Raw genomic sequence first — 23,825 nt, 5'->3', positions numbered from 1 at the left:
CTTTCTTAAACTAAATGGTAAATAACACAGATAGTTGCAACCCTCCCATCTGTGCTTTCCATGGCTAAATATTCCAAAGGGGAATAAAATATAGTCCCCTTGTTGTGAAAGGAGAGATCGATTTCATTTTGTATTTTTTTCATTTTTCTTTTGTCGATTTCATTTTTAAGCAGGTTGGTGGCAAAATCTTCGTCGCAGATGCTGGTCGGTAATTGAATGTGTCATCATTGTCTCTGTATAAACCATGGCCTGGGAGTTTGACATCAGTGACGTTCTCCTTCAGTAAGCAAAAGATTTAAGCGCATTCATAATGCGTTTGTCAATTGAAATTAGCTGCAAGAGGCCATGGATGTCAGAATGATTTCGAAGATGAAGTTTTTGATTTTGAATAATAAAACGTTACCCTTGTGTATCGAGACTGTATAAAACGACAAAAGAAATTTGCGTGTGGATCTGACGTGGCTTTCTTCACAAGAAACCAAAGATTAGTTTAGTTTAGTTTAGAGATACAGCGCGGAAACAGGCCCTTCGGCCCACCGAGTCCGTACTGACCAGCGATCCCCGCACACTAACACTATCCTACACACACTGGGGACAATTTATAATTTTACCAAGCCAATTAACCTACAAACCCGCACGTCTTTGGAGTGTGGGGGGAAACCGAAGATCTCGGCGAAAACCCACCCAGGTGACGGGGAGAACGTACAAACTCCGCACAGACAGCACCAGTAGTTGGGATCGAACCCGGGTCTCTGGCGCTGTGAGGCAGCAGCTCTACCGCTGCGCCACCCTAAAGGTACAGTATTTTATAGGAGCAAGGAACTGCAGAAGCGGGTTTACACAAAAGGACACAGAGTGCTGGAGTAACTCAGCGGGTCAGGCAGCATCTGTGGAGAACATGGATAGGTGACGTTTCACAGAGTGCTGGAGTAACTCAGTGGGTCAGACAGCATCTGTGGAGAACGTGGATAGGTGACGTTTCGGGTCGAGACCCTTCTTCAAACTGACGTTGAGACCCTTCTTCAGACTAATATGGAGGTGGGGGAGGGGCGGGAACCCGCCCCTCCCCCACCTCCACATCAGTCTGAAGAAGTGTCTCGACCCGAAACGTCACCTATTCCTTTGCTCCATAGAAGCTGCCTGACCCGCTGAGTTTCTCCAGCATTTTTGTCTACCACTAGTTCTATCCTACACACACTGGGAACAATTTACAGAAGCCAATTAACCTACAAAACTGTACGTCATTGGAGTGTGGGAGGAAACCGGAGCACCAGGAGATAAAACCCACGTGGTCACGGGTAGATCGTACAAACTCCGCACAGACAGCATCCGAGGTCAAGATCGAACTCGGGTCCCTGGCATTGTAATAGCCCTGTCCCACGGTACGAGTTCATTCCAAGAGCTCTCCCGTGTTTAAAAAAAAAATCAAACTCGTGGTAAACACGGAGAATGAACGTAGCGGGTACGTCGGAGCTCGGGGACGTCTCTTAGCGACTGGTAACGCTAACGGCAGGTAAGACTCGCTAACGGCAGGTGAGCACGGGAAGTCTCGTGAAGATTTTTCCTACATGTTGAAAAATGTCCACGAGAGCCCCGAGTACCGACGAGCGTCCGTTACCGTAAATCTCCGAGTTCGAATCAGGGCAAACTCGGGGAGAGCTCTTGGAATGAACTCGTACCGTGGGACAGCGGTTTAAGGCAGCAACTTTACCCCTACACCATCGTCCAGCCGCCTGTGCTTAATTAGACCAGAGCTTTCGAAGAACCACATGGACATTGTGTCTAGCAGGTAGCCTTCCTGTTATGCAAAATAACATATTTTTTACTGAGTATAAAAAAAAATTTGTTCTAAGAAATCCATCTGCTTGGCAACTCTCACTTTGATCGCAGATGTAACTTTTTTGCTAATGGTTCATTAACCGGGCATTGTTTTCAATTATTCCCTTGAATGCTGGCATGCTCACTAACTAATGACTTAAACATTTTACGCTTGAATCTCTGCTTTTAATTTTACACTTGTTATTAACTGTAGCAATTTTCTCGCTTGTTGACTTTGGCCATTAATTTGCTTTTACCGGGACTTGTTTGAGCCAAAACACCGTCTGTATGGAGATCAGACTCGGTATTTGTCAAATCAATGATATTGGATGGATTCAATAAGAAAAATGGATTATTGCAGTCTTCTTTATAACTATTGCCACTAATTCTAATAAAAAATCCCATCTAATTACCCGCCTACTTTGCTTTAACCATCTTAATTTGACTCTATTTGTCTAAAAAAAAAGATCAGCTGGTTTGAAGTGAAAATGCAACATGGTACAGCTGTGAAAACTGGTGTGAACTAAAATAACGTGGAGATTTCAAATACAAAACTGTTCTACGGTGTGATCTGTAGTGCTTCTGTCGTAGAAGCGTAGTATTTTCACGCCCAATAGCCCTCGACACAACCTGAACTCATTTTCTTCTAGTGTTTGTGATCTGTTTCTCAGTCGAGTAGGTTTTCATCTGGAAGAGAAAGACGGAGTGGGAATTAATCCTTGGTGTGTTTTCCCCCCCGTTTGGCACCAAGGCCGTGAATGATTTCTTTCAAGAGTAGTTGCTGGAGTAGTTCATCCCATCGTGTGTCATCAGAGCAGAATTAGGCCATTCGGCCCAGAGTCTGCACCTCAATTCAATCATGGCTGGTTCATCTTTCCCTTTCAACCCCGTTTCCTGCCTTCACCCCATAACCCCTGAAACCCGCACTGATCAGGAACAATTATAATGTCCTTAACAGCTTTACAGAGCGCTAGAGTTGCTGCCTTACAGCGCTTTCAGCGCCAGAGTCCCGGGTACCATCCTGATTACAGGTACTGTCTGTACGGAGTTTGTACGTTTTCCCTGTGACCTGCGTGGGTTTTCTCCGAGATCTTCGGTTTCCCCCCGCGCCCCAAAGGCGTGCAGGTTTGTAGGTTCATTGGCTCAGTGTAAATGTAAAACTGTCCCTAGTGTGTGTAGGATAGTGTTAGTGTGCAGTGATCGCAGATCTGCGTGGACTCCTGTACCTATAGACAATAGACAATAGGTGCAGGAGTAGGCCATTTGGCCGTTAGAGCCAGCACCGCCATTCACTGTGATCATGGCTGATCATCCACATTCACTACCCCGTTCCTGCCTTCTCCCCATATCCCCTGACTCCGCTATCTTTAAGAGCTCTATCTAACTCTCTCTTGAAAGCATCCAGAGAAATGGCCTCCACTGCCTTCTGAAGCAGAGAATTCCACAGATTCACAACTCTCTGGGTGAAAAAGTGTTTCCTCATCCCCGTCTTAAATGTTCTACCCCTTATTCTTAAACTGTGGCCCCTGTTTCTGGACTCCCCCAACATCGGGAACACGTTTCCTGTCTCTAGCGTGTCCAAACCCTTAATAATCTTATATGTTTCAACAAGATATCCTCTCATCCTTCTAAATTCCAAAGTGTACAAGCCCAGTTGTATACTTGGGCACTTCATCTTGGGCAGAGATGTGGCGTAGACGGAGGAATTGGGAATAGGCGATAGAGTTTTTATAGGAAGCAGGGTGGGAGGAAGGCATGCCTACTTTGAAGAAGTTCTCCTCCTCTCTCCGGACAAGGTATAGCTATGGGAGTCAGTGGGTTTACACTAGATGCCAGTCGAAAGTCTATGTCCTGTGATGGAGATATTAAGATCTACAAACAGTAGAGAGACGTTGGGATGGTCCATGTGAATTTTAGTGCAGGATGGAAATTAGTGGCAAAGTTAATGACGTCAGTGAGTTCTGCATGGGTGCAGGAGGTAGCACCAATGCATTTGTCAATGCAGCGGAGGTAGAGTTCAGGGATAGGGCCAGTGCATGCCTGGAACAGGGATTGTTCGACGTACCCTACAAAGAGGTAGGCATGGCTGGATCCCATACAGATGCGCCTTGGATTTGGAGGAAGTGGGAGTGGAGAGTCTCGACCCGGAACATCGCCCATTCCTTCTCTCTGCCTGTCCCGCTGAGTTACTCCAGCATTTTGTGTCTACCTTCGATTTAAACCAGCACCTGCAGTTCTTTCCCTACACATCTGATGATTTTTCATTGTGCAGGAAGGAGCTGCAGATTGCTGGCTTAAACCGAAGATCAGTCACGAAAAGCTGGTGTAACTCAGCGGGACAGGCAGCATGTCTGGAGAGGTTTTCATAATACCACCATTTCGCCTGATCTCACAACCCAACAATGTCAAGCAGCTATTCTGTCTTTGGATTCTGCATGAGGCGGGACAGGTTATACCTCCAGACTTGAACTTTTGTTTCGGGCGCCTTTCTATTTAGCGGGAGGGTTATTCGTAGAACAATTCTTGCCAGCCTGCAGAGAGATAGACAGACATATAAATAATGAATAACATATTCAGCAAACCTTCAAACAAAAATACTCTTCCCTTTCTGTACACACAACAGGAAATAGAAGTCTTAGAATTTACTTGACTTTGCGACAATCTCGTCATAAGGCCATAAGTGATAGGAGAAGAATTAGGCCATTCGGCCCATCAAGTCTACTCTGCCATTCAATCATGGCTGATCTATCTCTCTCTCAACCCCATTCTCCTGCCTTCTCCCCATAACCTCTGATACCCGTACTAATCACAAATCTATCTATCTCTGCCTTGGAAATGTCCACTTACTTGGCCTCCACAGCCTTCTGTGGCAAAGAATTCCATAGATTCTGTGTAGGATAGTGTTAGTGTGCGGGGATCGCTGGTCGGTGCAGACTTGGTGGGCCGAAGGGCCTGTTTCTGCGCTGTATCTCTAAACTAAACTAAAGTAAATTTAGTGTTTAAGAAGGAACTGCAGATGCTGGAGAATCGAAGGTTTAAGAAGGAACTGCAAGGAAGAAGGGTTTCGGCCCGAAACGTTGCCTATTTCCTTCGCTCCATAGATGCTGCTGCACCCGCTGAGTTTCTCCAGCTTTTTTGTGTAACCTAAAGTAAATTTCGGATGTGTAGGAAGGAACTGCAGATGCTGGTTTAAATCGAAGATAGACACAAACAGCTGGAGTAACTCAGCGGGTCAGACAACCTCTCTGGAGAAAAGGAATCAGTGACGTTTCGGGTCGAGACCCTTCTTCAGACTAAACTAAACTAATTCTTGGTAGATCCTCCACCTCAGTTCTACTTTGGTCATTCAAATGAAAGGTGTTTCTTTTTGTCTTTATGTACCAGTGGCTTTTTATAACTGCATTTAACTGCATCATATTGAAGTGACCGATACTTCCTTCCTTCTCTACTTCCTTCAGAGACTGAGGTAATTCAACATGTCGCTAATGGCTCTGGCAAAATTCTACAGATGCAACATAGAAGCACACTGTCGGGATGCATCACGGCTCGGATTGGGAACAGCTCTGCCCAAGACCGCAAGGAATTTGCAGAGAGTTGGAGATGTAGCCCAGTCCATCACACTTATGGAAGGACCATCCGGAAGCCTGATAACAGAGGGGAAGAAGCTGTTCCTGAGTTTGGTGGTGCGGCTTTGTGGCTTCTGTACCTTCTGGCCCCTTGAACAAGGGAGAAGAAAGATTGACCAGGGAAGATGAATTTGGTGCCCCTGCACGCTGCTTGAAATGGAATTTCATGGAATAGCCGTGAGTCAACTGCCAGCCCACCAGCCATGAGTAAGTGAGCTGCCAGCACAACAGGCTCGAGTGACTGAGCCGCCAGCCCAATAATCCATTCGGCCCACAATGTCCATACTAGCCCTCTGGAAGCCAGTCCCTTCAGCGGCACAACACCCATACTAGCACTCCAGAAATCCCCCACCGAGGTGGAATATAGCGTTGGAGGACCAGCCCTCCCGTGTGATGCTGGGACCCAATGGGTCCCACTTAGTCTAGTATATATATATATATATTTATACACATACACACACATATATACATATACTCCAGCTTTCTATCTATCTATCTATCTATCTATCTATCTATCTATCTATCTATCTATCTATCTATCTATCTATCTATCTATCTATCTATCTATCTATCTATCTATCTATCTATCTATCTATCTATCTATCTATCTATCTCTCTAAAATATATCCTCATCTCTCTTTGGCTCTTCTTCACACCCTATCCTTCCTTATCTCTGTGTCTCCCCCTCCTCTGACCCTCAGTCTGAAGAAGGGTCTCGACCTGAAACGTCACCTATTTCCCTCTCTCCACAGATGCTGCCTGTTCCGCTGAGTTACTCCAGCACTCTGTGAAACGTCGCCTATCCATGTTCTCCACAGATGCTGCCCGACCCGCTGAGTTACTCCAGCACTCTGTGAAACGTCACCTATCCATGTTCTCCACAGATGCTGCCTGACCCGCTGAGTTACTCCAGCACTCTGTGAAACGTCGCCTATCCCTGTTCTCCACAGATGCTGCCTCACCCGCTGAGTTACTCCAGCACTCTGTCAAACGTCACCTATCCCTGTTCTCCACAGATGCTGCCCGACCCGCTGAGTTACTCCAGCACTCTGTGAAACGTCACCTATCCATGTTCTCCACAGATGCTGCCTGACCCGCTGAGTTACTCCCGCACTCTGTGAAACGTCACCTATCCATGTTCTCCACAGGTGCTGCCCGACCCGCTGAGTTACGCCCGCGCTATGTGAATAGTTACCTATCCATGTTCTCTACAGATGCTGGCTATATCTTATCATTCATTGGCTGTATATTAAGAGGGAGTTAGATGTGGCCCTTGTGGCTAAAGGGATCCAGGGGGTATGGAGAGAAGGCAGGCACAGGATACTGAGTTGGATGATCAGCCATGATCATATTGAATGACGGTGCAGGCTCGAAGGGCTGAATGGCCTACTCCTGCACCTATTTTCTATGTTTCTATGCTGCCTGTCCCGCTGAGTTACTCCAGCACTTTGAGTCTATCCTCTATTTATGAGTTGAGCTGAGTTGTCTGACTCCACCATTCACATTTTACAGTCTAATTCGCTGAGCTAAACCCTGGTGTGTCACTGATTTATCATTTATACTCTTCTGTACTCAGCTTACATTTTATCGTTCTTATTCCACGTCACCCTGTCTCAGGCATTTCATTTCCTTGTCACTTTGTATTAACTATATAACAAGGGACATGAATATGTTGCCTGCAAGGCAGGTTTCAACCAATGATTCTATTATTCAGAGGGCTACTATAATAAGCTAATTGCTTTGAGGCAAAAGACATGTTTCTCTGTGACATTCATAAATGCAAGATAGTAGCATGCGGATCACATTGTGGAAACTTATTGGTCCATATGTCATTTTCGTTTTGCCTTTGGTAGTTCCATCTAATTGAGTTTGCATAGTCATCGAATTATCGAGACATAATAGGCCCTTCAGCCCAACTCATCCATGCCTGGATAGGGTGGATGTGGAGCAGATGTTTCCATCAGCGGGAGAGTCTAGGACCAGAGGGCACAGCCTCAGAATTAAAGGACGTTCCTATTTTAAGGAGACGAGGAGGAGTTTCTTCAGTCAGTGGATGGTGAATCTTCGCCACAGAAGGTCGCGGAGGCCAACTCAATTGATAAAGTATGTTTAAGGCAGAGATGGATAGATCCTTGATTAGTACAGGTGTCAGGGAGAAGGCAGGAGACTGGGGATGAGAGTGAAAGATAGATCAGCCACGATTGAATGGCGGAGTAGACTCGATGGGCCGAATGGACTCTTTCTGCTCCTATCACTTACGATAGTGCCTCATCTAAGCTAGTCCCAATCGACCCCGCATTTGGCCCATATCCCGCTAAACCTTATTCACTTTCATGGAATTTGTAAGAAAAAGTAAAAATTTTTTTTTTTTAAATTCAACTCTCGATTCTTAACACATGCGCACGCAATATGGCCTCACGTTATGGAAAATTGCAATGCAAACTGTATTCTGGTAATGAAAACCCCTCCCCTTTCCCACCATAACATGAGAGCGTGGGGGGGGGGGGGGGTTACTATGTCATTTATTTATCGCTTCTGGAGAAGAAATTTGGTGACGATAGATATTAAAAAGCAAAACCAGAATGTGCAAAGATGTGAGATAATTGTCTCATTAAATTTATCTGGAATTATACATTTCCAGATTAGCTAATCTCTGATCTTTATCCTGTTGATGTGAGGAGTGAAATATCCGCAGTTGGTGGCAGTGGAGAATGGTAACCTTTTCAATGTGAAACAGCAAGCCATGGGGATTTCATGTGGGATGTGTCGGTAATAGCTAATGCCTCCCACCATCTCATTTGCCTCGACATCAGACTCATTATCCTGGTTATGATTGTTTTCGATGAAGGTCAAATCTTCTTACAGTCAAACTATTTTGTTGGACCTGGGGATTGGATGTTTGCAAGTCCTGTAAAAGATCACCGGATGATCGGATGGGACTGAGGGTCATAGAAACATAGAAACATAGAAACATAGAAAATAGGTGCAGGAGTAGAGGCCATTCGGCCCTTCGAGCCTGCACCGCCATTCAATATGATCATGGCTGATCATCCAACTCAGTATCCTGTACCTACCTTCTCTCCATACCCCCTGATCCTGTCAGAGGAGAAGGAAACGGAGATAAGGAAGGGTGGGGTGTGAAAAAGAGAAAAAGAGAGATGTTATATTTTAGATAGATAGATAGATAGATAGATAGATAGATAGATAGATAGATAGATAGATAGATAGATAGATAGATAGATAGATAGATAGATAGATAGATAGATAGATAGATAGATAGATAAAATAGATAGAGTATATGTATGTGCATGTGTTCGAAGATTAGCTTACATGGGACATATTGGTCCTGCATGGATAACAATAGACAATAGACAATAGGTGCAGGAGTAGGCCATTCGGCCCTTCGAGCCAGCACCGCCATTCAATGTGATCATAGCTGATCATCCCCAATCAGTACCCCATTCCTGCCTTCGCCCCATATCCCCTGACTCCGCTATCTTTAAGAGCCCTATCTAGCTCTCTCTTGAAAGTATCCAGAGAACCGCCCTCTGAGGCAGAGAATTCCACAGACTCACAACTCTCTGCGATGGGCTGAAGGGCCTGTTTCCGTGGTGTATGACTCGATGATTCGATGACTATGCACATCTATCGTCACCAAATTCCTCCTCCGGAAGGGAAATAATGGAAGTAATGTTCTTTGGTATTTAAATATGGTTTGTTTGGGGAAGTCCAGAACAAGGGGTCATAGTTTAAGGATAAGGGGGAAATCTTTTAGGACCGAGATGAGGAAAACATTTTTCACACAGAGAGTGGTGAATCTCTGGAATTCTCTGCCCCAGAAGGTAGTTGAGGCCACAGTTCATTGGCTATATTTAAGAGGGAGTTAGATGTGGCCCTTGTGGCTAAAGGGATCAGGGGGTATGGAGAGAAGGCAGGGATGGGATACTGAGTTGGATGATCAGCCATGATCATATTGAATGGCGGTGCAGGCTCGAAGGGCCGAATGGCCTCTACTCCTGCACCTATTGTCTATGTTTCTATGTTTGGGTTGACCCAGGTTAATTGCCGGTCTACTACTCTAGTTGTGTGGAATATGCTCTTGGTCATAGAGTCAAACACTTAGGAAACAGGCCCTTCAGCCCAACACATCCATGCAGGACACGACGTCCCATCTAAGCTATCTGAGCTCCCGCAGCGGCAACTTCTCCTGCCCGGATCGCGGGGTTAAAACGACTTACATCGCCCGGCGCGGCTTTAATGGCCGCGGTACTTACCATCGCCTGCCGGGGGCTTTAACATCGGGGGAAGAATAAACAACAGAGGAGAGGGAAGACTTTGCCTTCCATCACAGTGAGGAGGCGTTTGGAGATTCACTGTGATGGGTGTTGATGTTATTTGTGTTAATTGTGTGTTTTAGTTTTTTCATGTTTCTATGACTGCGAGACTTAATTTCGTTTGAACTTAGGTTCAAATGACAATAAATGCTATTCTGATTCTGAAGCTAGATGTCCCATTCACCTGCATTTAGCCCGCTAGACTTTTCCTATCGATGTCCCTGTCCAAATGTCTTTTAAAGGCTGATTATGGTACCTGCCTCAACTACCTCCTCTCTTTAATTTAGGTTAGAGATACAGCGTGGAAACCAGGCCCTTCGGCCCATCAAGTCTGAACTGACCATTAACGTTCCCTCCACACAAGCCAATTAACCTATCTATCTGGGTAGACACAAAATGCTGGAGAAACTCAGCGGGTGAGGCAGCATCTATGGAGAGAAGGAATGGGCGATGCCCATTCCTTCTCCCCATAGAGGCTGCCTCACCCGCTGAGTTACTCCAGCATTTTGTGTCTACCTTCGATTTTACCAGCATCTGCAGTTCTTTAGTACACAACCTTCAAACCGGCATGTCTTTGGAGTGTGGGAAGCAACCAGACATCTCAGAGAAAACCCACGCAAGTCACAGGGAGGACCTGCAAACTCCGTACAGACAGCACCCGCAGTCGGGATCGAACCCGGCTCTCTGGCGCTGTGAGGCAGCAACTCTACCGCTGCGCCACAGTGAATCCTCTGGAAGCTTGTTCCATACCCCCCCCCCCCCCCACCTTCTGTGTGCAAATGTTGCCCCTCGGGTTCTTATTAAATCTTTCCTTACTCACTGATTGTTGAGGATCAGCCATGATCACATTGAATGGCGGTGCTGGCCTGAAGGGCCGAATGGCCTACTCCTGCACCAATTGTCTATTGGCTATTTACATAGAAACATGGAAAATAGGTGCAGGAGAGGGCCAATCGGCCCTTCGTGCCAGCATTGCCATTCAAGCCATGATCACAATGCTGGCTTGAAGGGCCGAATGGCCTCCTACTGCACCTATTTCCTATGTTTCTATGTAATATGATCATGGCTGATCATCCACAATCAGTACCCCATTCTTCTCACTTTAAATATGCCCTTTAATTCGAGATTCTTGTTACTCTGGAAACAAAACTCTGTACATTCACCCTATCTATTCCCCTCTTGATGTTATACACATCTACAAGGCCATGATTCAACCAGTCAGTATTCTCTTGACTGTACATCTGTAGAAGCTCAAGAGAATCCTCTCTGACAGACCGAATCTCCTTAATCTTCTCTGGAAGTAGAGGCGTTGATGGGTCTCCTTCATCAATATGGAATTAGAATCCATCAAAATAGGCAAATGTTAAATAATGCTGGCAATCCTGTTTGATATTTAATTCCAGCTGAGGGATTTTTACCTTGTGCAAACTGCAGTCCACTGTATCTTCATCATTGCTCTTCGTGGCCTCGTGAAGGAAGGGCTCGTTGTTTGGTGATTTGGTCTCTTCAGTCTGGGACACGGCCTGGAGCTGAAAGAAATGTGGAAGAGATATCCGATATGAGTCGGCGCATTCTGGTTGGGCTTGTGGTTAATTACAATTCCACCTGTCGAGGTAAAAAAACGCCACTTTATTCATCCTATAGGCTAGGTATTTAGAGAAGAGAAAGCCAATATAACGAGGAGATGGTGTAGGAAGGAATTGCTGATGCTGGTTTACACCGAAGAGATTCACACAAAGCTGGAGTAACTCAGCGGGACAGGCAGCATCTCTGGAGAGAAGGAACGGGTGACGTTTCTGGTCGAGACCCTTCTTCAGTCTGATGTCAGGGGAGAGGGGGATACATCAGTCTGACCCGACTTCGGGAGCTCCAAGACGCAGGAGTTTCGATCGCCCCGACGGATGGTTCAATTGCCCTGACCGCGGGAGAATCAAGTGGAAGAAGATTGGATTTTATTGCCTTCCATCACAGTGAGTAACGTGGGGAATCCACTGTGGTGGATCTTCATGTTAACTTTGATGTAGTTGTGTTTCTTGTTGCTTTCTCTTTAGTATGGCTGTATGGGAATTTGCATATCACTGTACCTTAATTGGTCCACATGACAATAAAAGACCTTTGAAACCTTTGAAATGAGGAGGCACAAAATGTGGGGGAGCAGACAAAATAAACGACAGATTATCGTGCAGGTAAGGGGCGGCACAGCGGTAGAGTTGCTGCCTCACAGCGTCAGAGACCCGGGTTCGATCCTGTCTATGGGTGCTGTCTGTACGGAGTTTGCAAGTTGACAAACCCCACTGAGGCTCTATAAGGCGCTGGTCAGGCCACATTTGGAGTACTGTGAGCAAATTTGGGCCCCATGTCTGAGGAAGGATGTGCCGGCTCTGGAGAGGGTCCAGAGGAGGTTTACAAGAATGATCCCAGGAATGAGTGGGTTAACATATGATCAGCGTTTGAAGGCACTGGGCCTGTACTTGCTGGAGTTTAGAAGGTTGAGGAGGGGACCTCATTGAAATGTACAGAATAATGAAAGGCCTGGATAGAGTGGATGTGGAGAGGATGTTTCCACTGGTGGGAGAGTCTAGGACCAGAGGTCGCAGCCTCAGAATTAAAGGGCGCTCTTTTAGACAAGGAGGTGAGGAGGAACTTCTTTAGTCAGAAGGTGGTAAATCTGTGGAACATGTGGAGGCCAAGTCAGTGGATATTTTCAAGGCAGAGATAGACAAATTCTTGATTAGAACGGGTGTCAAGGGTTATGGGGAGAAGGCAGGAAAATTGGATTAGGAGGCAGAGATCAGCCACGATAGAATGGCGGAGTGGACTCGATGGGCCGAATGGCCTAATTCTACTATAAACTTGTGAACTTGTGCACCAGTTTTGTCCCACACTGCAAAGACGTGCAGGTTTGTAGGTTAATTGGCCTCTGTAAAATTAAGTTGTTAGCAGAGAAACCTCTCAGCTATAAAGAAATTGGTGACTTCAGAAATCTCACCCACTCATCTTAAGTCAATGCCGTGTGAATCACCTTTTTATGGGTTTAGGAGAAAATCTTTGTTGCTGATGTACCATGAACCATGAAATATTCATCTAAAAATCAGGACCTATGATCACAGTTTTATTATTCATGAATCAAAATGCCAATATTGAACTCTTTTCATAATAAAAATGCTGAGAGTTGCAGAAAGCAATGTTTAAAATATAGTTTATATATGCTGGAATTAGAACAAACCAAATCTCTTTAAACTCACAGTGCCCCTGAGCTACTGACTGAGCAATGTGGAAGAACTCACAATCTAATATCAAGTCTACAAATTATATTCATTGTGTTCAGATGGGCGGCATTTTGGCGCAGCGATAGAGTTGCTGCCTCACAGCGCCAGAGACCCGGGTTCGATCCGGACTACGGGTGCTGTCTGTACGGAGTTTGTACGTTCTCCCCGTGACCAGCGTGGGTTTTCTCCGGGCGCTCCGGTTTCCTCCCACACTCCAAAGACGTGCGGGTTTGCAGGTTAATTGGCTTCGATAAAATTGTGAAATTGTCCCCAGTGTGTGTGGGATAGTGCTAGACCATAGACAATAGACAATAGGTACAGGAGTAGGCCATTCGGCCCTTCGAGCCAGCACCGCCATTCAATGTGATCATGGCTGATCATCCCCAATCAGTACCCTGTTCCTGACTTCTCCCCATATCCCCTGACTCCGCTATTTTTAAGAGCCCTATCTAGCTCTCTCTTGAAAGCATCCAGAGAACCGGCCTCCACCGCCCTCTGAGGCAGAGAATCCCACAGACTCACAACTCTCTGTGAGAAAAAGTGTTTCCTCGTCTCCATTCTAAATGGCTTCCCCCTTATTCTTAAACTGTGGCTCCTGGTTCTGGACTCCCCCAACATCGGGAACATGTTTCCTGCCTCTAGCGTGTCCAAACCCTTAATAATCTTGTGTGCGGGGATCGCTGGTCGGCTGAGCATGGTGGGCTGAATTGTCCTGTTTCCACGCTAAGTCTGAGGAAGGGTCTCGACCCGAAACGTCACCTATTCCTTTCGCTTCATAGATGCTGCCTCACCCGCTGAGTTTCTCCAGCATTTTTGTCTACCTCCTGTTTCCACGCTAGATCGGTGAAACTAAAATTCAATTTAGCATGGACTTTGTGGACTAATTTCACTGCTGGTGTCTCGGTGAATATCCAGAACTAGCTGTTCATGACTGAGGGAATAGAAAGCAAAGCTGAAAAGAGATCCCAGCAAATCCCAGCGTCTTTGAAACTGGCCTGGGAATGTATTATATGCCTGAAGAACTATTTTATGGCACTCATTTTTGTGCAATTTCTGTAATTTTTCATTATGACATATTCAGATACCTATTTGCAGGAACAAATATTTCATTTCTTCGACAGAGTCCTGAAGCAATTCTGCGAACAGGAGCCATTCATTTCCACCAACAGAAACCTCGGTGAAATATTGCGATTTTTGTGTTCAGTTTAAAATATATCCAGTCGCTATTATCTATCAGTGGTTGACACAGAGTCAGAGAGGGTGATGGTAAGATACAAACTAAAGCTTGGGCCAGAGGGTATCGGTCTTTAATATCAGGCGATAGGAAAGGAGGTGGAGAGGTTGAAGAGGATTCCAGATCTATGTCGACAGGCTGTTAGTAGTGGGTGTACAATGTACAGAAGAATCAATCTGGACCCTATTTCCTGTATCACGTCTATAACCCTCTCTCTCTGTCTGCAAGAATTCAGAAGATTGAGGGGGGATCTTACAGAAACGAACAAAATTATTAAGGGGTTGGACAGGCTAGATGCAGGAAGATTGTTCCCGATGTTGGGGAAGTCCAGAACAAGGGGTCACAGTTTAAGGATAAGGGGGAAATCTTTTAGGACCGAGATGAGGAAAACATTTTTCACACAGAGAGTGGTGAATCTCTGGAATTCTCTGCCACAGAAGGTAGTTGAGGCCACAGTTCATTGGCTATCTTAAAGAGGGAGTTAGATGTGGCCCTTGTGGCTAAAGGGATCAGGGGGTATGGAGAGAAGGCAGGTACAGGATACTGAGTTGGATGATCAGCCATGATCATATTGAATGGCGGTGCAGGCTCGAAGGGCCGAATGGCCTCTACTCCTGCACCTATTTTCTATGTTTCTATGTTTCTATGTTTTTGTTTCCCTCCCCCACTCTAGTCATTGAACCATGTTGAAAATCCAGCGGCGACCAGGCAAAGGTACGACTCTTTGGGCAGCGACTCCATATAACCATATAACAATTACAGCACGGAAACAGGCCATCTCGGCCCTACAAGTCCGTGCCGAACAACTTTTTTCCCTTAGTCCCACCTGCCTGCACTCATACCATAACCCTCCATTCCCTTCTCATCCATATGCCTATCCAATTTATTTTTAAATGATACCAATGAACCTGCCTCCACCACTTCCACTGGGAGCTCATTCCACACCGCCACTACTCTCTGCGTAAAGAAGTTACCCCTCATATTACCCCTAAACTTCTGTCCCTTAACTCACGACCATACAGGCATCACCCCGCGACGTGCCGACACGTGAAGCCTGTATGGTCGTGAGTAGTCGCCCAAAGAGTTGTACCTTGTTCTGGTCGCCACTGGATTTTCACCACGTTGAAATTTTTCGACCACCTGCTGTGACTATGGCAGTCGCCGAGAAAAATCACGCAAGTGGGACAGGCCCTTTAGTGGTTGGACTGCTCCATAAAATAATTGGTAAGACTGTGTGGGAAATGGCCAATGAATCAAAGTTAAATTGAGTGGTCTGTTCAGCCTTTACCACGGGCATCTGCCAGAAATAACAGATGATACAAATTATTACAGGGAAACCTGAACAATGTCTCTGGATGCCAAGAAAATGTTTTACTAGTGCCATTTAACCGATAGATTCAACAAGGTACTTTTAAATTATTTTAAGGACTACCATTTAAATTCAATTAACTGTGCTCTGATTGGTTTTGTTTTAGTTTAGAGATACAGCGGGGAAACAGGCCCTTCGGCCCACCGAGTCCATGCCGACCTGCGATCGCCCATACACTAGTTCTATCCTGCACCATAGGGACTTTTTACAGAAGCCAATTAACCTACAAACCTGTGCGTCTATGGAATTTGGGAGGAACCCGGAGCACCCGGAGAAAACAGTGGGGCGGGAGGAAGGAAGGAAGAGGCGGAGACAGTGGGCTGTGGGAGAGCAGGGAAGGGGAGGGGAAAGTGGGAGAAAGCTGGATGCTGGAGTCTGGAGCATCTCCTAGAGAAACTCGAAGTTAGACAAAAATGCTGGAGAAACTCAGCGGGTGCAGCAGCATCTATGGAGCGAAGGAAATAGGGCAACGTTTCGGGCCGAAACCCGGAAGGAAATAGGCAACACTCCAGTTTCCTGAAGGAAATAGGCAACGTTTCGGGCCGAAATCCTGAAGGAAATAGGTAACGTTTCGTTTCGGCCCGAAACGTTGCCTATTTCCTTCAGGAAACTGGAGCACCCGGAGAAAACAGCCATGATCACATTGAATGGCGGTGCTGGCTCGAAGGGCCGAATGGCCTACTCCTGCACCTGTTGTCTATTGTCATAAAACCCACGCGATTACAATGAGAACATACGAACTTCGTACAGACAGAACCCGCAGTCAGGATCAATAGACAATAGGTGCAGGAGTAGGCCATTCGGCCCTTCGAGCCTGCACCGCCATTTAATGTGATCATGGCTGATCATCCAACTCAGTATCCCGTACCTGCCTTTTCTCCATACCCTCTGATACCCTTAGCCACAAGGGCCACATCTAACTCCCTCTAATATATAGCCAATGAACCGGCCTCAACTACCCTCTGTGGCAGAGAGTTCCAGAGATTCACCACTCTCTGTGTGAAAAAAATTCTTCTCATCTCGGTTTTAAAGGATTTCCCCCATACCCCTTAAGCTGTGACCCAGGTGTCCTGGAGCCCCCAACATCGGAAACAATCTTCGCTGCATCTAGCCTGTCCAACCCCTTAAGAATTTTGTAAGTTTCTATAAGACCCCTCTACCATCCGGGAAACTCTAGAGAGTATAAACCAAGTCGATCCAGCCAGCGACCGCCATTCAATGTGATCATGGCTGTCATCTACTCAACAATCAGTACCCCGTTCCTGCCTTCTCCCCATATCCCCCTGACTCCGCTATCTTTAAAAGCTCTCTCTAGCTCTCTGTTGAAAGTATCCAGAGAACCGGCCTCTTCCGCCCTCTGAGGCAGAGAATTCCATAGACTGGCACATCACTCTCGGTGAGGAAAAAGTGTTTGCCTTCTCTCCGTTCTAAATGATCCCCTTAGCCACAAGGGCCATATCCATTATCCCCTTAATCGAACCCAGGTGTCTGGAGCCCTGAGGGCAGCAACTACCGCTGCGCCTCCTGTGACCAAGGACTGTTCAAATCACCCCAACCATAGAAACATTTATTCCTACCATTTCCGGGAGGCGCTACAGGTCTCTGCCGTTGCGAACCAGCAGGTCGAGGTACAGCTGTCTTCCCGGCGGCTGTCTCACTCTACTCAACAAAATGAATTACCTCGGTGACTGCCAATCACCACCCCCCCACCCCGGAAAAATAATAAAATTAAATATTTATTCAAATCATTTGCTATGTCGCTCTTCCAGGGAGATGCTAAATGCATTTTGTTGTCTCTGTACTGTACACTGACAATGACAATTAAAATTGAATCTGAATCTGAATCTGATCTGAACCGCGTGGGTTTTCTCCGGGCGCTCCGGTTTCCTCCCACACTCCAAAGACGTGCGGTTTTGTAGGTTAATTGGCTTTGGTAAAAACTGTAAATTGTCCCTAGAGTGTGTAGGACAGTGGTGGTGTACATGGGCGATCGCTAGTCGGCACGGACTCGACGGGGCTGTTTCTGCGTTGCATCTCTGAACTAAATGAAATGAAACGATACTAAGATTCACTGCATGGAGATGAGGGAGATCCTCAGTCCTGGAGTGTAATTGGTACAAAACTGATGAAAAGATTTACATCTTTTTTTAGATGTTGAATTATTAATTTAGTGACTTCCCCTGGAAACAAGACAATCTAATGAAGTGTGCAGTGAGAGAAAGCCATGGTCTCTGGTGAACCATATGCGATTTACTGTGAAATTTAATTTGCTCAAGTAATAACCGTGGATGAGCCATCCACAGAGGAAACACCCGTAAAAGAACTGCAGATGCGGGAAAAAAATCGAAGGTAGACAAAAATGCTGGAGAAACTCAGCGAGTGAGGCAGCATCTATGGAGCGAAGGAAATTGGGCAACGTTTCGGGTCAAGACCCTTCTCCAGACTGATGTGGGGGTGGGGCGGGAAGAAGAAAGGAAGAGGCGGAGACAGTGGGCTGTGGGAGAGCTGGGAAGGGTAGGGGAAAGTGGGAGAAAGCTGGATGCTGGAGTCTGGAGCATCTCCTAGAGAAACTCGAAGTTAGACAAAAATGCTGGAGAAACTCAGCGGGTGCAGCAGCATCTATGGAGGGTAGGAAATTGGGCAACGTTTCGGGCCGATACCCTGAAGGAAATAGGCAACGTTTCGGGCCGAAATCCTGAAGGAAATAGGCAACATTTCGGGCCGAAACCCTGAAGGGAAATAGGCAACGTTTCGGGCCGAAATCCTGAAGGAAATAGGCAACGTTTCGGGCCGAAACCCTTCCGGGTTTCGGCCCGAAACGTTGCCTATTTCCTTCGCTCCATAGATGCTGCTGCACCCGCTGAGTTTCTCCAGCATTTTTGTCTACCTTCGATTTTCCAGCATCTGCAGTTCCTTCTTAAACTCCAAGAGAAACTCAGCAGGTCAAGCAGTATCTGTGGGGGAGGGAGGGGGGGTTGGTAGGAATGGTTGACAATTCAGGTCCAACCACTGCCTCAGAACGGAGGGAGGAGAAAGCCAATTTAACGAGGTGATGGTGCAAAAGTAGGAGCTGCAGACTCTGGTTTAAACCAAAGATAGACACAAAATGCCGGAGAAACTCAACGGGTCTGGCAGCATCTGTGGAGCGGAATAGATGGAGACCCTTCTTCATATATTTTAAATAGCCTTTAAAAATTCTCATTGTGTTAAGCGAACACTTCTGGTAGCCAATATACCATCGTAGGGTATATTGTCGGCCTTCATCTCAAGGCACATAGCAAAGTAATTAAAACAAAAAATGCTGAAAATGCTGTCTGTGTGGAGTTTGCACGTTATCCTCGTGGGTTTTCAGATTCAGATTCAGATCAGATTTAATTTTCATTGTCATTGTCAGTGTACAGTACAGAGACAACGAAATGCATTTAGCATCTCCCTGGAAGAGCGACATAGCAAACGATTTGAATAAATAATAATAAGTGTCCGGGGGGGGGGGGGGTGGTGATTGGCAGTCACCGAGGTACGTTGTTGAGTAGAGTGACAGCCGCCGGAAAGAAGCTGTTCCTCGACCTGCTGGTTCGGCAACGGAGAGACCTGTAGCGCCTCCCGGATGGTAGGAGGGTAAACAGTCCATGGTTGGGGTGAGAGCAGTCCTTGGCGATGCTGAGCGCCCCCCGCAGACAGCGCTTGCTTTGGACAGACTCAATGGAGGGGAGCGAGGTTTCTCCGGGATCTCTGCTTTCATCCCCCCCCCCCCACAGTCCAAAGACGCGCAGGTTAGGAGGTTAATTTGTCTCCGTTCCTTGATTACAACAAGTGTGGCCGGGGTCGAGGAAAGAGCGTGGACGTCGATGGCGGCCCCGTTTCCACCGACCGCGCACAAGAAGCGTCAAAACAGACGCCATTTCATGCAGACGCCGAGACGTGTGTTCAGCTCTGGCGAGAAGAAGAAGAACAAGTGTGGCCCATCTTGAGGGAAAACTACAGTCACAGTTTAGTTTATTGTCACGTGTACCGAGGTACAGCGAAAAGCTTTTGTTGCGCGCCAAACAAGTCAATGGAAAGACACAAGATAGACACAGAATGCTGGAGTAATTACTCAGTGGGACAGGCAGCAGCTCCGGAGAGAAGGAATGGGTCGAGACCCTTCTTCAGCAGAAAGATAATACGCGATTACCATCGAGCCAGTTGGAGTGGACAAGAGATCTTGCAGTTGGGGAAGAGATCTAAGAGTGTGGAGTAATTGTAATACAAACCGAAAATCTTGGAGCATAGAGGCAGGTTACGAGGAATGGTCTAGTGATTAAGAGCATAGAACATAGAACAGTACAGCACAGGAACAGGCCCTTCAGCCCACAATGTCCGTGCCGTACATGATGCCACCGTGACTCCCGGTCATTTATTGCAATGTCAGGAACAATAAATAAATTACCGGGAGTCACGGTGGCGCAGCGGTAGAGTTGCTGCCTCACAGCGCCAGGGACCCGGGTTCGAACCTGGCTACAATAGACAATAGGTGCAGGAGTAGGCCATTCGGCCCTTCGAGCCAGCACCGCCATTCATTGTGATCATGGCTGATCATCCCCAATCAGAACCCCATATCCCTTGATTCCGCTATCTTTAACCCTCTCTCAGAGTTTGTACGTTCTCCCCGTGACCTGCGCGGGTTTTTTCCGAAATCTCCAGTTTCCTCCCACACTTCAAAGCCGTGTAGGTTTGTAGGATAAGTGAAGGTACACAAAAGTGCTGGAGAAACTCAGCGGGTGCAGCAGCATCTATGGAGCGAAGGAAATAGGCAACGTTTCGGGCTGAAACCCTTCTTCAGACTGATGGGGGAGGATAAGTGGCTTGGTGTAAATGTAAATTATCCCTAGTGTGTGTAGGATAGTGTTAGTGTGCGGGGATCGCTGGTCGGCGCGGACTCGGTGGGCCGAAGGGTCTGTTTCGGCGCTGTATCTCTAAAACAAGAAACTAAGAAACAAAATCACAGTTCAATCGCCCCTTCTCCCTGTTTCTGAGCCCCAGCATCTCAATAGTTAGACTGACTTTGAAATACTTTGTGACACACACACGCAAGCTGGTTAGCTCAAGGGAAATTAACAATTAAAAGACAAAACCATCACAATCCCAAATTTAAAAGAGGAATTCAACAAATCTGGCATTTAACCCACTGAGCCCAGAAAAGTGCCTGTTGTGCAACCAGGCACTTTACTGTTCAAGAAGATGCCAGGCCATCTGTTTGGATTCAAGAATGACTGCCAAGTTCCAAAATTTAATAACATGCCCTTTCTTCACTGCTCATCCTTGCCCTAAGTTAGTTTAGCTTAGTTTAGAGATACAGCGCGGAAACAGGCCCTTCGGCCCATCGAGTCCGTGCCGACCAGCGATCCCTTGCACACTAACACCATCCTACACACAGTAGTGACAATTTTTTTTTACAATGTTTACCGAAGGTAATTAACCTACAAGCCTGTACGTCTTTGGGGTGTGGGAGGAAACCGGAGTAACTGGAGAAAACCCACACAGGACACGGGGGGAGAACGTACAAACTCCGTACAGGATCGTATCCGGGTCCCTGGCGCTGTGAGGCAGCAAATCTACCGCTGCGCCATCGTGCTGTCCGATAAACCGGATAAATATTCTGCAATGCTTGCACTGAAAAGGAATTAAAATGTAGAACTCAAAAACTCAAAGACCAATCTGCTCACATTTTCAAAAATAATGGTATTGAAAGATATCGGCAATGGATATTAGCAATAAATGAATTAATTGCATATCTTGGTGAGATTGAGTTTGGAGCATTGTGTTAGAAACATAGAACATAGAAATTAGGTGCAGGAGTAGAGGCCATTTGGCCCTTCGAGCCTGCACCGCCATTCAATATGATCATGGCTGATCATCCAACTCAGTATCCCGTACCTGCCTTCTCTCCATACCCTCTGATCCCCTTAGCCACAAGGGCCACATCTAACTCCCTCTTAAATATAGCCAATGAACTGGCCTCGACTACCCTCTGTGGCAGAGAGTTCCAGAGATTCACCACTCTCTGTGTGAAAAAAGTTCTTCTCATCTCAGTTTTAAAGGATTTCCCCCTTATCCTTAAGCTGTGACCCCTTGTCCTGGACTTCCCCAACATTGGGAGCAATCTTCCTGCATCTAGCCTGTCCAACCCCTTAAGAATTTTGTAAGTTTCTATAAGATCCCCTCTCAATCTCCTAAATTTTAGAGAGTTTAAACCAAGTCTATCCAGTCTTTCTTCATAAGACAGTCCTGACATCCCAGGAATCAGTCTGGTGAACCTTCTCTGCACTCCCTCTATGGCAATAATGTCCTTCCTCAGATTTGGAGACCAAAACTGTACGCAATACTCCAGGTGTGGTCTCACCAAGACCCTGTACAACTGCAGTAGAACCTCCCTGCTCCTATACTCAAATCCTTTTGCAATGAAAGCTAACATACCATTCGCTTTCTTCACTGCCTGCTGCACCTGCATGCCTACTTTCAATGACTGGTGTACCATGACACCCAGGTCTCGCTGCATCTCCCCTTTTCCTAGTCGGCCACCATTTAGATGTCTGATCAATCTCTCTTCACACCCCAACCCCTTCATGCCTGGAATTAACCAAGTGAAATTGGAGGAGCAGAACCTCATATTCCGCTTGGGTACTTCACACGTTTCAGGTTGAGACCCTTGTTCAGACATAGTCATATTTCGCTTGGGTAGTTTACACCCTAGCGGTATTGACTTCTCCAATTTCAGATAGTCCTTGCTTTCTCCCTTTTCCCCCTCCGCTCCCCAGCTCTCCCACAGCCTCCTGTCTCTGCCTCTTCCTTTCTTCTTCCCGCCCCCCCCCACATCAGTCTGAAGAAGAGTCTCGACCCGGAAACGCCACCTATTCCTTCGCTCCATAGATGCCGCCTCACCCGCAGAGTCTCGCCAGCATTTTTGTCCACCTAAACTAAAATGAAGCACCCATAGTCAGGATCTATAACACGAGTCTATTAACTGCACTTCACAACCATGTACACCCTCTCTCAGTGACCATGCTTGTTAGCTTCAGCAGAATGGAAAGGCAGGAAAGACGGCTGAACAGAAAAATACAAAAACAGTGTGCTGCAGGCAAGCACAACATAAGGTCACTTTGAGAATCTATTTTCCCTGTTCTCTCCTCCCTGGCTGTCCGTTTGATTAATTCACCCCCCTCTCATATTTAATCGTTAACCTGGAATTTTCTTGACAGGAATGAGCGCCAGTCTGGCGGAGTGAAGGACACACTCACCCTCAGAAGGACACCAGTCGGTGCACGACTTCATTTAGCAAATGACTCATTTCCTAAGTTGTTTTCATCCTGCATTTGGAAGTTAGGCGATGCGGGAGTTCTGTCCTCAAAGTTAAATAAATCACTTGGTGGCTCACTTACTTTCATCATCAGTCACTGAAAGTAGGCTTGCAGGTACAGCAGGCAGTGAAGAAAGCCAATTGGTCTTCATAACATGAGGAGTCGAGTATATATCTGCAGTTGTACAGGGCCCTGTTGAGACCGCACCTGGAGTATTGTGTGCAGTTTTGGTCTCCAGATTTGAGGAAGGACATTCTTGCTGTTGAGGGAGTGCAGCGTAGGTTCACCAGGTTAATTCCCGGGATGGCGGGACTGTCATATGTTTATAGAATGGAGCGGCTGGGCTTGTACACTCTGGAGTTTAGAAGGATGAAAGGGATTCTTATTGAAACATATAAGATTACTAAGAGATCGGACACGCTAGAGGCAGGAAACATGTTCCTGATGTTGGGGGAGTCCAGAACCAGGAGCCACAGTTTAATAATAAGGGGTAAACCATTTAGAACGGAGATGGGAAAAACTTTTTCACCCAATGAGTTGTGAATCTGTGGAATTCTCTTCCTTCAGAAGGCAGTGGAGGCCAATTCTCTGGATGTTTTCAAGAGAGAGTTAGATAGAGCTCTTAAAAGGGATATAGGGAGAAGGCAGGAACGGGGTGCTGAATGTGGATGATCAGCCATGATCACATTGATTGGCAGTGCTGGCTCGAAGGGCCGAATGGCCTACTCCTGCACCTTTTGTCTATTGTCCACCCAAAACATCGCCAATTCCTTCTCTCCATAGCTGGTGAGACAGCATCTACGGAGCGAAGGAACAGGTGACGTTTCGGGTCGAGACC

The 23,825-nt window shown here is 46.5% G+C and overlaps 1 protein-coding gene across 1 annotated transcript in view; it reads right to left on the bottom strand.

Annotated features, from left to right (window-relative positions):
• Positions 1-1,933: 1,933 nt before the first annotated feature.
• Positions 1,934-23,825, bottom strand: part of LOC129716014 (leucine zipper protein 2-like) — a 76,487-nt gene continuing 54,595 nt past the window's right edge. Inside the window, exons 10-12 of the mRNA XM_055665888.1 lie at positions 11,197-11,307; positions 4,275-4,349; positions 1,934-2,505 (exon numbers count right to left, since the gene is read on the bottom strand). Coding sequence (XP_055521863.1) covers positions 4,308-4,349; positions 11,197-11,307 — 153 coding nt within the window. The 3' untranslated portion in view covers positions 1,934-2,505; positions 4,275-4,307. The remainder of the gene's footprint in view (positions 2,506-4,274; positions 4,350-11,196; positions 11,308-23,825) is intronic.

Source organism: Leucoraja erinacea, unplaced genomic scaffold (genome assembly GCF_028641065.1).
Source record: "Leucoraja erinacea ecotype New England unplaced genomic scaffold, Leri_hhj_1 Leri_159S, whole genome shotgun sequence".
In the NCBI taxonomy this organism is placed as follows: domain Eukaryota; kingdom Metazoa; phylum Chordata; class Chondrichthyes; order Rajiformes; family Rajidae; genus Leucoraja; species Leucoraja erinaceus.
This window is presented reverse-complemented; position numbering and strand designations above follow the sequence as displayed.